This window comes from Condylostylus longicornis, unplaced genomic scaffold (genome assembly GCF_029603195.1).
Source record: "Condylostylus longicornis isolate FDR11 unplaced genomic scaffold, ASM2960319v2 ptg000046l, whole genome shotgun sequence".
NCBI lineage: Eukaryota > Metazoa > Arthropoda > Insecta > Diptera > Dolichopodidae > Condylostylus > Condylostylus longicornis.
The window spans coordinates 1,663,817-1,679,505 of NW_026578015.1; the positions used below are offsets into that span (position 1 = coordinate 1,663,817).

Genomic DNA, 15,689 nt, shown 5'->3' on the forward strand with positions numbered 1-15,689 from the left:
GGTCAGTTCTGTTCAAAATAATTCTTAATTAAAAAAAAATATAAATTTTAAATTTTAAAATTTTCAAGAACAACTGAATCATTTCAATTTCGTTTCATTTCCACATTAAATTTTCAAATGCTATACAACGTTTCTAATTTTCGCCGCTAGAGTTTATTATATTCAAAAATTCGAGAATCGATACTCTTCTTTTTATTTATTGTTGTAATTTTTTTTTTTTTGATATTCTGTTTCTGTCATTGTGACGTTCGAACGCATGTACATATTATTATTTGTTTTGTTTACATTTTCATTGAAAACATTTTTAAATCACAAATAAAAATTTTAATTGCAAATTAATTTTTAAAATTTAAATTTATAGAAAAGCAGAGATAATGAAAAATGTCTGCAACACTACTAAAGAAGAGTATACAAATTGTTGAAGAATCCCAAATTGAGAACAAAAGTGAGTAAATCTGTAATATACGAATACATATGTATGTACATAGATATTATTTTGCATTTAATTACCCTCAATTTAACTAAAATAGTTTACATTTTATTATTTAGAAAATAAAAACGATTTGATAAGTAAAAATAATGTAAAGGGCAAACATTTGAAAAGATTAAATGATTCTGAAGCAGAACTTGATAAAAGGAAAGATATAGTAAAGCCCAAAGAGAAAAAGAAAAAAGTGGTGCTTGATAAGAGTACAGCAGAAATGGTAAGATTATCATAATAGTAGAAAATCATTTAACATGGACAATTCTTTTGGGAAAACATTTGAATTTTGCTTATTATTTTATAAATTTAAGTTAGGAAAGTACCTATCTACCTAGACATATAATCCCTCTTCACCTATCTATGTAGACACCCTAAACGTTTAATAAAAAATAATTAAAAATTTCATACAATTTCAGTTATTTGAATACGCTCGTGGTGAAAGTCGAAAGAATTTATTGGAAGAAAGTAAACAAAAGAAGAAGAAAGAAGAATCTATATTTACTGAAGAAGATTTTCAGAAATTTGAACGAGAATATTTTGGATGAATTTTTTTTTTTTTTTTTGTAAATTTTAGCCATAAGTTTTTTTTTTTTTAAATTTACAAAATAGTGTAATTAACCGAATATATAATGGAAACATTATAATTTACACATATAAATTATTTGTATTATTTTACTATTTATAATTTTTTATATTAATTTTAGATTAATGTGAAACAATGAAAAACCCATGAACTATCTAGGAACCTAATAGTCAAACTAAAATCAAAACAAGAGGCACTGTAATATATATATGGAAAAGGGATGAAAAATAAACAGAAAAAGATTAAATAAATAGCAGTAAGCTTTAGTAAGAACCTCAACTCTAATTATTGATAATCTTACTGCTTGTTTACATTACAAAAATATATTTTCTTCTGAATAAACTAGTTATATATTTAAAGAACACACGTTACTATTATATGCAATAACTAATTAGCTATATTCAATTTTATTATTTAACACAAATTCATCTCAAATTTATTCTTTTTTATGTTCCTCATATACAAATAATTTAAAGCAACAACTGGTAGTGTAAGTGGTAGCGAATTCATAAACTCTACTTTTTTTTAAATTGTACTAAAATTAAGTAATTGATTTCTTTTGAAACTAAATATAGGAATAAAATCTGTTCTATAAATGTAATAGATTTAAAATTTATTAAATTAAATCTTTAATATTAATTTCAATAAAGCAATAACAAAAGCGCATAATAATCTCTATAAAACATTAATCATTAATCTTAAAATTTAAAATAAATTTAAACAGTAGATTATTTTTTGAATATAAAAATGAAATGAACATAAAATTTACTCCTTTTTCATTTTATTCCTTTCAGTATTTCCATAATTAAATGTGAATAAATAAAATTCTCTTTTTTACGATAATTTCTTTTTATAACATAATTTCATTTATTATCGTATTAAAATTATTTTAATATCTTAATTTAAAATTTAATTTTAAATAGTTAATTACCTTTTTTATATACATAATTATGATTATACTCGTATATATATATATATTTATTTAATGATTAGTACGCATATTTTCTCATTTTTTTTATTAAAACATCAAAACTATGTTGTAGAGCTATTATTTTTAAATGAAGGGTTTTATATGGTACATGCTTCTTTATTCTTTGTTTGAATAAAAAAAAAGAAAAATACTGAAAATAAAAGAATTTTTACTAGAATTGTAATACTTAACCTGGTTTTATATTTTTCAAGAGTAATTATAACGTGTGTGTACATATAACATTGAAAATATTCTTATAGAAACCTCGTATAATAGGATTTAGTTGATTGTAGCTATATAAATATATTTTTGAATATATTTGCAGCATAGTATAGTATAAAAATTTTCTTTTAAATGATAAGAAGGTGATAATGTATATAACAAAAAAAAAAAAAAAAGAAACAGGATAATATACAAAGAACTAAAGACACTAAAAAAATATAATATAAAAAATCTATAAAATTACATCACATAGAAGACTAAGCACTTTTTATATTACCTCCTATATCAAACAGTAAGAAGTCCTGATATTATCTATCTTTATTTTTTGAATAACAGAAGAAAAAAAAAAAGAAGAAAATGAGCAAGGTAGAAAGAGAAAAAACAAAAGGACTAATATAGTATAATATGAGTAAAAAGAAAAATTGTTATACATATATTTTTTTTATACAAGGATATTATTTTCTATCGTTGATTTTCTGTTTGATGTTGCACACACACACACACACACAAATATACTAATGTCTGATAATATATCTAATTATAATATTTTGTATCGTATTATCTATCTCTCTATCTGCAATATTTTATTTAGTATAACACAAAAAAAAAAGAAAAACCTAAAATTAGTTGATTTTGTCTATGAAATTTTTTTTTTTCGGTAAAAAAGGGAAAAAGAAGGTGTGTTAAAATGATTTTAATATATTGTATGTATGCATTTGTATAACATGTATACATATATAAAAAGTAAACTGTTATACTGATGATAATTATCTATATAAATATGATAATAATGATTCTAGTTGATAGTAAATGGTTATGATGACAAACACAAAAAATAAAAATAAAACGATATCGACATCAAACTTACAAAAATAGTAGTTAATAACAAAAAAATAAAAAAAAATATAATAAAATAGACAAGAAAGAGAAAAATGAAAATGAAAATAAATTAAAAGTATTGCCATAAGCGACTATACCGTATAAAATGAGTTTGCGCACAAAATCTCATTTGTATACATGTACTTGTATTATTAAAGTTCCTATTCACATTTCATCGCACACAAATTTTTCTCATATTATGTTTTATATAGCATGTTATTTGTATATATTAAGATAATATATATATATAAATATATATATATATATATATATATATATATATATACAATATATATATATATATATATTATCTTAATATATTATATATGTATATATATATATATATATATATTAAGATAATATATATATATATATATATTGTATATATATACTAAGATTGTATATATATATATATTAAGATTTGTATATATTAAGATAATATATATATATATATATATATATATATATATAGATATATATGTAAAATTTTACTTTAAGTTATAGTATATAGGGTGATTGAAATTAGATACGACAAGATTATATTATGATTCTTCCGTTCTCAAAATAATATTCGAATTCTTTTTAAGTGTTCGAGTATTGAAATTATGGATATCAGTAATAAATAGTGAATATATGGCAATATTTCATTTAATGATATTCTCATAAATGCTGTATCAAAGAGGTGAGATTCAAAACAAATGCAAGTAAGTAATATTATTTAATAATATCCTAACTGTTATACTATTAATATTAATTGAATAGAATTTTGATTTATATTTAAGCAAAAAAATATTATAAGTCGAATTGGAATCAAATGATTGAATGAATATTTTGAATGCTTGGCGTCATATTTTGTAAATGTGCACAATTTACTTATTCTGTAAGAGAAAAATTGAGTAAGCAAGAAGAATAAACTTATACAAAAAATATAGGTTTCAATTAAAAAAAAAAAAAATTGCTTTTTGTGTTATAATACACTTATTTTTTTCAAAAATTATAAGTAATTTGGAAAATTCATTCACTTTGTGACAAAAAACGGTGACAAAATTTAGGGTCTAAATTTTGAAATTTAATTTAAAGACTTGAGTTATTAAAAATTGAAGACTAAGATAAACATATTAAGAAATTTGCTTATTTATACAGGCTTATATTCAAATGCTCACACATTCAATTATATATGATTACATACAATCAAGTAATCAAACAATTAGTAATTTTTTTACCAACATAATTGCAATTTTTTATTGAAGCATTTGATTTAAATTGACATAATAGTTTTCTTGGTTAGATGTACGCGAAACAATTCTACAATTAAGCTGTAATTGCAAAATTTAAAATTTTAAATCAGTCTTGAGCCCTGATAGACATTGATTCCCTTATAATTTTACTATATAAAGTAACTGTATTCGATTTAAAATTTGTTCTAAATGAAATAACACCCTATCTTACGAGTATATAAAAAGACAAATTCCAAACCAAAAAGGAATAAAAGAAAACCAACAAAAAAAAAAACAAAATTTAGTTGTTTTGACTAACTCTAGGAATGCCTAAGGGAAAAATACAATTATCATTCTAAATAGTTTTCCTTTCCATTCTTTTTACAGACAATTTTCTTTTTTTTTTTTTAGTATACATTTACGTAGTATAGTATATTAGTTTACGTATATACTTAAAATATAAAAAATAAAATTACATTTTAAGGATAGAAAATGAATGCGAATAAATGTGTGTCTATTAATATTATATACCATATATATATATATAGTTATTATGGTAATTTAAAGAGTTTTTTTTTTGTGTTTATGTTTTTAGAAAACTTCCTGAATTTTATTAATGCATTTTACATTGAAGTCATTTTTTTTGTTTTTATTTCACTTTAACCATGAAATTCATTTATGTACAAAATGCAAGTAAATGGAAATTTTGCAAGTTCTTAAAGTTTTTAATTTCTAAATAAAAAAGGGAATAGAGAATATAGAGTAATATAATAAATAATAATATTATTTTACTATTTTTATGTGCGTACAATCACAGTAACAAATTTATTTAGTTTAGTTTTATAATTTGATTTCCTGAACGCGCGGCTTCTATCATTTTAGAAAAAATGAACATAAAAATTTTAAAATATTTTAGTTTTAATTTAATTTTTATTTATTTCTGAATAATCATTTTAAATATTCATTGCATTTTTTTTTTTTAGCTCATTTCGAATTTAAAATACATAATTAAATTTTAATGGCAAATAATTGAAAGAAATTAATATTTTTTAATTGAATAATATTATGGTATATGGTTTTCTTTTTAAGTTTGCAATTAACAAAGACGTTCTTTTAATGTAGTCTTGTATATAAATTTTCGAACAAGCAAAAGTATACTGAGAAAGTTTTTCATTTAAAAAGTTTCCTTTTTATTATAAATGTTTAAAATTATTGAATTCTACATTACTATTTTAAATTTTAATAAAGTATATTCACAATATTTAAAGGGCTAATTGAATTTTTATTATAGAATTTTATTTTATTTTTTATATTATTTTGAAAGCAATGTCTCAAAATGAGCCCGCAGCAAATGGTAGTTCATATACGAGTATATTCACATTTTATTAATTTATTTACTTAATTCGTTTTATCATTTCTCCTTCTTTCCTTTCATTTTTTCGAAAATTATAGAATTCTTAATAATTTGAATGAGTGTACATATAGCACTATTGAATTATTAATTAAAATTAGATTTTATTTTATTATTTTCTAGTATAGTACATACAAACATTCATTCATTTACATAATTTTCTGAATTAAATATTTAAATTCAATAATAAAATTTATGAATTTCTTATATAATTTATTTTAAATTTTTCCAAAATTTTCAGGAATTTCAAATATTTAATTAATATATTAGCCCTTAATTTATTCAATAATTTAATTTTTTTAATTTAAATTTTAAAAAAATAAATACAAAAAAATTATAATAAATTAAGACGATTTTCATTAATAGAAAATTTCTGAATTCTAATAATTTTTATTAAATTTTAAATTTTAAATATTTTTTTTCTGTAATTGAATAGGTTCAAAGCAAACAACATAAAAGTCAATTCAATTTTATAATATCCTTTTAAAAATTTTAATTTTATACGAGTATTTTTTTTTTCTTTTCCTTTTCAATTCTCATTTTATCATAAAAGGGAATAAATAAAACCTAATATGTCTTCCTTTCCTTGATTATATTATTTTTTTTGTTTTTGTTTTTCTGTTTTTAATTTTTATTCTCATTTATAAAACACAATACATACACACACACAACACAACAATAATATGAGCAAGGAGAATAAAAATAAAATTTCATATATGCATGAAATTTTTTCTCAAAAACAACAATAACAAAATAAAATACCCTGCTGCAAAGGTTTTTCCGAATTGAAAAATTTTTTAGTTGATTTTCTGTGGTTGTTGAAAACAGAACATTTTCTTTTCCTAACAAAAAAATAAAAAAAAAAAAAATAAGAGCACAAGTGTCCGGCTTAAATAAAAAATTTGTAAAAATTAAATTAAAAGAATTTAAGTGAAATTACTCTTGAATATTGGAAAAAAGAAATCCTTTATTTTAATTTCTTAAAGAAATAATAATAATAATAAAAAAAAAATAAATAAATAAATAAAACGATTTTAGAGTTATAGAAGAAAAACAAAAAAAAAAATTTGAACGTCAAAGTAAATTTCATTTTAAATATTATTTTTTATATTAGTTATATACTTGAGTATAACAGTATATATATATGTGTATAACAGTTTATATATGTATATTATATAAATAATATTATTATGGATATATAAACGTATATTATTCCTACATATATTTTACATATACATATTTTTATTAGGAAAATTTTTTAAATAAAATGTTATACGAGTATACAATTTATTTTTTACTATAAAATGTTATATTATGCGGTATAGTAAAATTATATAGCATTTTATTACAATGAAAATATATTTTGTAATACACACACACACACACATGATTGATATATAATATGTCCATGCATTTGTTGGGTAGTAACAGTCGGGATCTCGTATAACACAAATTACAATTTTTTCAAATAAAATTATTTTTGTGTGTTAGAGAAAATTTTGCGGTAAAATGATGTGGAAAATGAAATATGAATTAATATTTTCTAAATTCAATTTAATTGTATAAAACAAAACGTTATAAGAACCGTTTATGAGAAAGAAAAAAGAAAATTCAATGTAACTCTTAAGAAATTTATGAATTAAAAAAATTCCGGTTAAAAATCGCAGGTTCTTGTTCACAATAAAATTTATTTGAGAAATTTACGGCTTAATATTTTTATGCTTAAGAGCAATTTGCTATAATTTCGTGTTGTATAAAAGCAATTTGCATCATATATGACGTGAAATGTAATAATTGTTTTGAATATATATAAGGAGAATTTCGCAATTAATTGGGGTTCTGTATTATTAGATCAAAAAAATAGGTAAATTCTGGTTCTATAATGCAAAATAAGTTTTACGAAAGTTTGTGTTAATAAGGATTTGACTGTTTATCATTTATATGTATATATATAACAATACAAAATAGCAAAATATATTATTAATATCTGATAGATATAATAGAATATTAAAAATAAACATAATATATATTATATATATATATTTATATATATATATATATATATATATATATATATATATATATATATATATATATATATATATACTATTATATATATAATATATATATATTATATATATATAATATTATATATATAATATTATTATATATATATGTATATATATAATTAATTATTTTGTGATATTTTTCATTGTTATTATTTTATTTTATTATTATATTATTTTTTGATTTCGTGATATGATTTAATATTTGCATATAGGAATAATCTTATTATATTTATAATTTAAATAAATATAAATATATAAATATAAATATATATATAGATAAATATATATATAGATATATAAATATATATATATATATATATATATATATTATATATATATATATATATCTATATATATATATATATATATATATATATATATGTATGTATATATATATATATATATATATACATATATATATATATATATATATATATATATATATTTCCATATATACATATATATATACATAAATACTGTTATACGTTCAACTTGAAATATTAAAATTAAAATATAATATAGTATATAACAAAAATCTAAATTATATTCTATATTTTTAAATTTTTTGTTTTTTTTTTTATTATATTCAACCTGTATATATATTTCAAATTGATATAATATTACCCAAACTCAGTTAAAAATAATAAATAAAAAATACAGTTTAAATAATATATAAAAGAATAAAATAAATAAATAAATTCCAAAATCATAAATACTTTTATTATTAATATTGGTCAGAAAATTCGGAATTTTATATATTAAATTTCATTAAAAAATTAGTGATATATTTAATTTACTATAGTATTTATTTATAAATATTGCATATATAACGCTTATATGAAGTCAAACTTGCAGGAATATTGTTTATATTTATATAATTTAGTTATAAAAATTTTGAAAAGGTGAATTATGCGTATATATCAATAGCCTGTTATATTGCAGCTCAAAAGTCAGGGAAAATATATTAATAACTATATATAACAAATTGTATATTATATATGATATAATATATATCATAATATGTTTGACATAATTGTATATCAAACATAAAAAATACTAATTTTCTAAAATATATATGTATATATATAATTTTAAAATACGCATTATAACATCCATGTTGTAGGTTTACCATAATAGGTAAATATATTAAATATTATTTAAAATTCTATTTTATAAGAAAATTTTTTATTTATTATTTCTGATCTCCTTTAAAATTAATACCTCTGTGTATTATATTGAAAATATATAGGATATATGTATATTTATAGGGTGTATGTACATATATATATATATATTGAAAAAAATTAAAATAACGAAAAATGAAGAAAGTAAAAATAATATATATATATATACATATATATATATATATATTATATATTGTATACATTGTTTATCTCCATACACTATGGTCAAAATGTACTGTGACGCATTTTTTCTACATCATTAAATTCTTTTTTATATTTCTTATATACATATACAAATAAATTTCTTATATTTTTATATATATACACATATACATATATACATATATATATATACAATATAGCAGGTATATATTTCAAATGGTCATATTATGATATCGTCTATTTTCTGTTTTTTCTTTTTAAACATTTATATACAGATTTTATATTATATTATAAGTGTATAACACTTATAATGTATTAAAAGTAAAATGAAAATAAGACAAGAATTCTCTCATGTACATGTAGATATTTATATATATATATATATATATATATATATATATATATAAATATATATATATATATATATATATATATATATATATATATATAGCCTAAAAATTATGGGTGGTACTTTAAAATTAAATTTATTAAGTATAATATTATATAAGTATAATTTATAAATAGAAATATAATATAACATTATATCAAAATTTTTATTTATCTTTTTTTTATATCACTAATATAAAGTATAAAAATTTAATATAATAAATTAAATAAAATTAAATCAATAGTAAATTATTTTTTTTTCTAAATAAAAGGAAGTACCTAATTGATGGAAAATAGATGTTAAATATAGTGCACATCCCATTATCTATACATATTTTAATAATAATTGTAAAATTAAGTTCTAAAGTATGTTATAATTATATATGTATGTATATAGAGCAGTTTTGTGAATGGATATTTTACCAAAATATATATATATAAATATACTGACTTGATTTGTATTAGAAAATAGGGGGCATATTTGGGTTATTTCTATATTTGGTCGGGTTGTGTATATATTATTATATGTATGTACTATTAGAAATTTAAAATGGTATAATTTTTGCTATAAAAATTATTGTTGTATATAAGTATTGTAAGAACGACTAATTTATATTTTAAAGCTTATAATAGAGACCTGGGCGGTTTTTTATTCTTTTTTTCAAAATTAATTGAATAAAGATCTTAATGAATATCCTGATAATTCAAATAAACTCTCCACACTATGACCGTTCAATCAATATATTTTTTCTCAAACAAAAAAAAAATTAATTTATTCCGCAATTTTTTTTTTGTTTTACTTTTGGTATTCTATATTTATTTATATTAAAATATATTGATAATAAAATATTCATATTTATTTATTTATAATATAAATAAATTATTTTTAATAATAAATATTCAATATTTTATTTAATATTTTTAATAATATATATTTAATAATATTTTCAAAAATTACTGCACACACACACACCTCACTTTTAAACATTTAAACGAATATATGTGTATAAAATAAATAAGAAACAAACAAGAAATAAATATTAAATAAAACTAAAATTATAAACAAGGTTAAATATTTTTGTATTCTACATAAATGATATATATAATATATATATATATATATATATATATATATATATATATGTATGAGATTATGCCATGATGACTATACGATGATGTTGATTATGATAACCTTATCCTTATATTATTACTTAAGGACATTTTTTTTTCCTTCTGTTTTGTTCTATCATTATTATAACTTACATGTGTCATATGGTTTAAAAATGTTTATATACCAAATATGTAATATCACATAAACATATATATAAATATAATTATATAAATATAATTATGTATATTAAATAAAGTAAAAATAAAAACGAAAAAACAACTCAAATTTTAAACAATTCGGTTTTTGTATAACAAATAAAAGAAAAAAAAATATACAAAAATTTTAAGTTTAAAATTTATTGATTTATTTACCTTCCGTAAATTTCTGTATTTGTTTATGAATATTTTTCGGGAAATTTTACAATATTAATTTATGGTTATATATTTCAAATTTAATATATTAAAGGCTTGTGTTCATACAATTATACTTAATTGTTCATATAGTTATTCGATTATAATTATAATATAGTACACTTATTTATTAATTTTAAACAACAACTTTACTATTTAGATATAATAGTCTATTTAAAGTATGGATTATTTTTTGTCAATTTGTACTTTTGTATAACAATTTTCTGTTGTATAACAGTTTTTTAAGTGTATAACACTTTCCCATATTATAACAGTTTTGATCGTATAACAGTTTTATCGTATATTAATTTATGTATAACAGTTTTTTTTTATTGTATAACAGTTTTATGTATAACAGTTTTGATTGTAAATTTTCATCAGATATCGATAATTTCCGGTTTAAATTTTCCTTATACATATATGTTTATGAAGAGAGCATGCCTTCCATTCGTATAAAACTTATGAAATTCATAAATACTTGAATATAAATTTCAATGGAGTCACAAAATATTTTATATAAATTTTTAATCACTTTAATTTTTGGGAAAATCCAATTTTTATATAGGGTTTGATAAGTTATTGTTTGATTTTTTAATCATACTTGAATGAAATAATCAGCATATAAACTTTATAACCATACTATTATAACAGTTTTGTTAATATTAAAATAATAATGAGAATTTCTTTCTTTTTTCATTATGTATGCAAATAAATTTTAATGTTAAATTTCAAAAGTTGACATGAAAACTTTTATTATAACGTGTAGTTGAAAAAACAAGGGTTATTTGGAAACTGTTATATACATACATACATTGTATATAAACGTATATATAGTCGACATGACAATGCAAAAACCAAATTTCCAATAAATACCAATAATATTTTAACAAAATATCTACATTATAACTACGTACACATGCAGTATATATGTATGGTACGAATTTAGGACGTATGTAAGAAAATTTACAAAAAAGAAAAATTTGACCCATGACATTTAGACATTTAGACGCCCGCCCAGTATCGAATTTTTTGTATTTGAGTTGCAACTTCATTCTTATATAACACTATGTACTTGAAATCTACATACATACTTATATACGTGTCTATATAACTGTAAAAAAAACAAATTTTCATTTCAATAAATTTAAAGTTTTTGTTTTTATAGTTTGGGTTTTTAAAATGACTAAGCACAATTTTTTTGTTGGAATAAAAAAAAATAAGCAAAATAATTGAATTTAAGCCAAAAAAAAAAAATTTTATTTTAATTTAACATGTGATAAAAAAAAACATTTATTGAAGAAAAACTTGTAAATTTTTTTTTTGTCTTATAAATTTTAAATTGCAATTTTAGCCATGATTATGGAAAAATTATTCAAATCACTTATACGCGATTAAACTTGAAATTTGTAAATTTTTTTTTTTAATTTTTTATTTTTAAATAATTGCGATATGACATATGCTTTATGAAAAAAACACTTTCAACTTGTATATTGTTCTAATCTGCACAAACTAATATAAAGGACGATTGTTATAGATTGAAAATTGAGAAATTTTGATAAAGGCTTACCAAGGTAAGCCTGTTATCTGTAATATTCCCCATTTGATTACCAAACAACTAGAGCTTAAGTATTATTTCCAAATTAACATATTCTCCTAAGGAACTTGAGAATTACTTTTCGATATATTTTTCTTTTTTGAATCAACGCTATATATTTCCTCTAACTAGACTTCATTCTTGCCTCACAAGACCTGCCAATATCTTAGAGTTGCCGGCCAAAAAACATCTCAGTTAGCTTGATTATTTTGAGTTGGATTTGATTGTTCTTAGTTGTAAACGCCTATAGTTTTCTTGCCCAGCCAATGACCGGAGCATTTGATCTTAAGTTCTCACGCCTTTTTTTTGTCATATTAATTTTAAAAGGTTTCAGCAGAACGTGGAAATTTCGCATTTTTATTCAAACAGATAGCCTATATAGAAAATATATGCTAAATTCATCATATTTACATTTTTATAGATTAGTTTTTGTTCCCATATAAAAAATTTTCATTTCAAGAAGCTTTACAGTTACTCTTATTACTCTCTCCCGTATATATTACTCTTTCCCAGATTACTAAATAATTTTTTTCAAAATGTTAAAACAAATAATACATAAATTATATATAATTAATTTAAATTTCATTCACAATTTATTTTGACCTAAAAAATGAAGAGGAATTCTTTTGTACTAAAGCTAGTTAATAAAAAATATGCCCGTGTTATACAAAAGTCTAAGAATATTTCAAAATAGAATATTCGATTAAAAACAATTTTATTAATAAATATTTTTTTTTTATATTATATGCTTAACAACATACACATATACCTATGATATTATACTCTTATAAACAGTGTTATACATATTGTTATATAACACATGTAGGTAGATACGTAAGGCTGGTTCATCCTTATATTCATTCATGCGAAATTATTTTATTTTTGTTTCTATTTTGTTCTTTTCTATATTATTTTCTTTCTCGTTCTCATTTCTTTAAGAATCATATGAATTTTTTCTATTTATTTTTTTTCTATTTAAAGTGAGAGATTCTTTTATTTTCATATATATATACCTTATTCATATTATACGGATTATGATAAGTGTGCGTGTGTATAAATGTATTTTGCATAAAAAATCCTTTGGGAAAATATTTTAATAATTATTGTGAATTTTTATTTTTTCTATTTTTATTTTTCCTTCATTTTTGTCTTAAAACAATTTTTATTGTATGGAGTTTGAGATTGGTTATGTTATTATAAAATATTTGCCTATTGTATACTTATTCAAAAGTATTAACATGTTAGTGATCCCTGAATCACGGGCGCGGTACAATGCCCATTGGCTATTTTAGGCTGAAATTTTGCAATATTGAACTCGCGGTGGCACATTGTTCTCCGAGAACAAATTTTTTTCGACTAAAGAAAATCAGAGACACAGCCGATAATTAAAATAAATATTGAGCTCTGGCACAAAAAAAAATAAATTGTGCCAGAGCTCAATATATTGCTCACATGATAGATTGCACTCAAACTATTAAAGAGCCGGGCTGGTAATAGTACGTTAGGGTAGATAGACTATAACACATTAAAAATATTTTAACAAGCTTTTTTTTTGCACTAATGATCGCTTGGGTTGAGCTGTTGGATGTATTGGGCTGAAATTTTTTATTGTTGCATTCGTGGTTGCCCATTGTTCTCTGAAGACAATTGAAGAGGTAAATGGACAAAGGGGTTAACCAAAATTTTGAAGAAAATCAAGTTTTTCGGAGAGAATATCATTAAATTTCATATATTTTCAACTGTGATTACTCTTATAGCTAGAAACTTAATAGAAGACGAGATTGACTTTGCACATAGGATATAAGTAACAAAAAAATTATTAGTTTTACAATTTGTTAATGAAAAAATGTGTCACAATGCAAATGTAAATTAACCCCTTTATCCACTTACCTCTTCAATTTTTTTATGGTTATTACCAGTAATCATCGGCCGCAAATGGGTTAATATATATGACACAATAATGGTATACTTTAACACCATTTTTTTTTTCTGTGTTCAAAATTTCACTTAACGATTAGAGTGATGATGTAGTCTTTAAAACAAAAACAGAAAAAAAAAATAAGAAAACAATAAAAATAAAGAAAGGAATTTTTTTATTTTTTTTTATTATTCTGTTATTTTTATTTTTGTTTAATAACTTTTTCAGGACACGTTTTAAATATATTTTGCCTTTAGAATCAAAATTTTTATTTATTTTTATTTTTTTTATGTACGACAGGCTTAAGTTTTTCATTTTTGATTCCATTTCTCTTTTGATTATTGTTATTTGCTTGTTTGTTTGTTTGTTTGGTAGTTCGTTTTGTTTATTTGTTTGTTTGTTGTATCCTTTTAGGAATATTTGAAGGAAGAGCATAACAAAAACAAAAAAAAAAACACTCTGCTGTGAATTTTTAATTTTTGTTTTTTTTTTAAAAGAGCCTACAATTTTTCTATAAACCGAAAATGAATGAAATGAATAAAAAATTTTTCAAAGTATTTTATTAAAAATTAATAGGATCCCAATATTATTCAATTCTTTCTTATTCAATTTGAGTGTTTTTGCTTCAAAAATTCAAAATGAAAATTAAATAATGAATATATAAAATAAATACGAGTATGTACGTAGGTTTAAAATTTTTTGGATTCGAATTGTTTAAGAAAATTTCTTAGAGAGTTTTAACAAAAATAAAGCGAATTTGAGGGGATTCAACATCGCTTCAGATCAAATTTTTTAAACAATATCGTAAAATTATGTGTTTAAATGCGAGGCTTGCTGTATTATTTAAGTATACTAAATAGAAAATTTTGGTATGTGATTTACTTAATATTTATTTTAATAATTTTAGCAATATTTCTTGCATATTTAATATTAATATTTAATTTATTGCTGGAAATTTTGATATCCATATAGTTGGTATGTGGGAGATTTCGGCGATTCAAAAAATAACAATTCCAAAATTAAATTCTATACACCCATTCACGTTCATTACAATTCTTCAAATATTTCCAATTTCTATATGTATTCAT

General features: G+C 20.2%; 1 protein-coding gene across 1 annotated transcript; it reads left to right on the top strand.

Annotated features, from left to right (window-relative positions):
• Positions 1 to 320: 320 nt before the first annotated feature.
• On the top strand, positions 321 to 1,124 carry LOC129610694 (active regulator of SIRT1-like). Its single transcript, XM_055523344.1, has 3 exons — positions 321 to 445; positions 550 to 704; positions 901 to 1,124. The coding sequence occupies exons 1-3, from the start codon at positions 382 to 384 to the stop codon at positions 1,027 to 1,029; spliced, it is 348 nt and encodes a 115-aa protein (XP_055379319.1). The 5' UTR covers positions 321 to 381; the 3' UTR covers positions 1,030 to 1,124.
• The last annotated feature ends 14,565 nt before the right edge of the window (positions 1,125 to 15,689 follow it).

What these genes read in the sequence shown, in the direction of transcription:
- LOC129610694 (XM_055523344.1), top strand. Translation starts at nt 382, where the DNA reads ATGTCTGCAACACTACTAAAGAAGAGTATACAAATTGTTGAAGAATCC. An exon ending in ATCCCAAATTGAGAACAAAA is followed by an intron (nt 446 to 549) that starts GTGAGTAAATCT and finishes TTTATTATTTAG; the next exon opens with AAAATAAAAACGATTTGATA. An exon ending in ATAAGAGTACAGCAGAAATG is followed by an intron (nt 705 to 900) that starts GTAAGATTATCA and finishes ATACAATTTCAG; the next exon opens with TTATTTGAATACGCTCGTGG.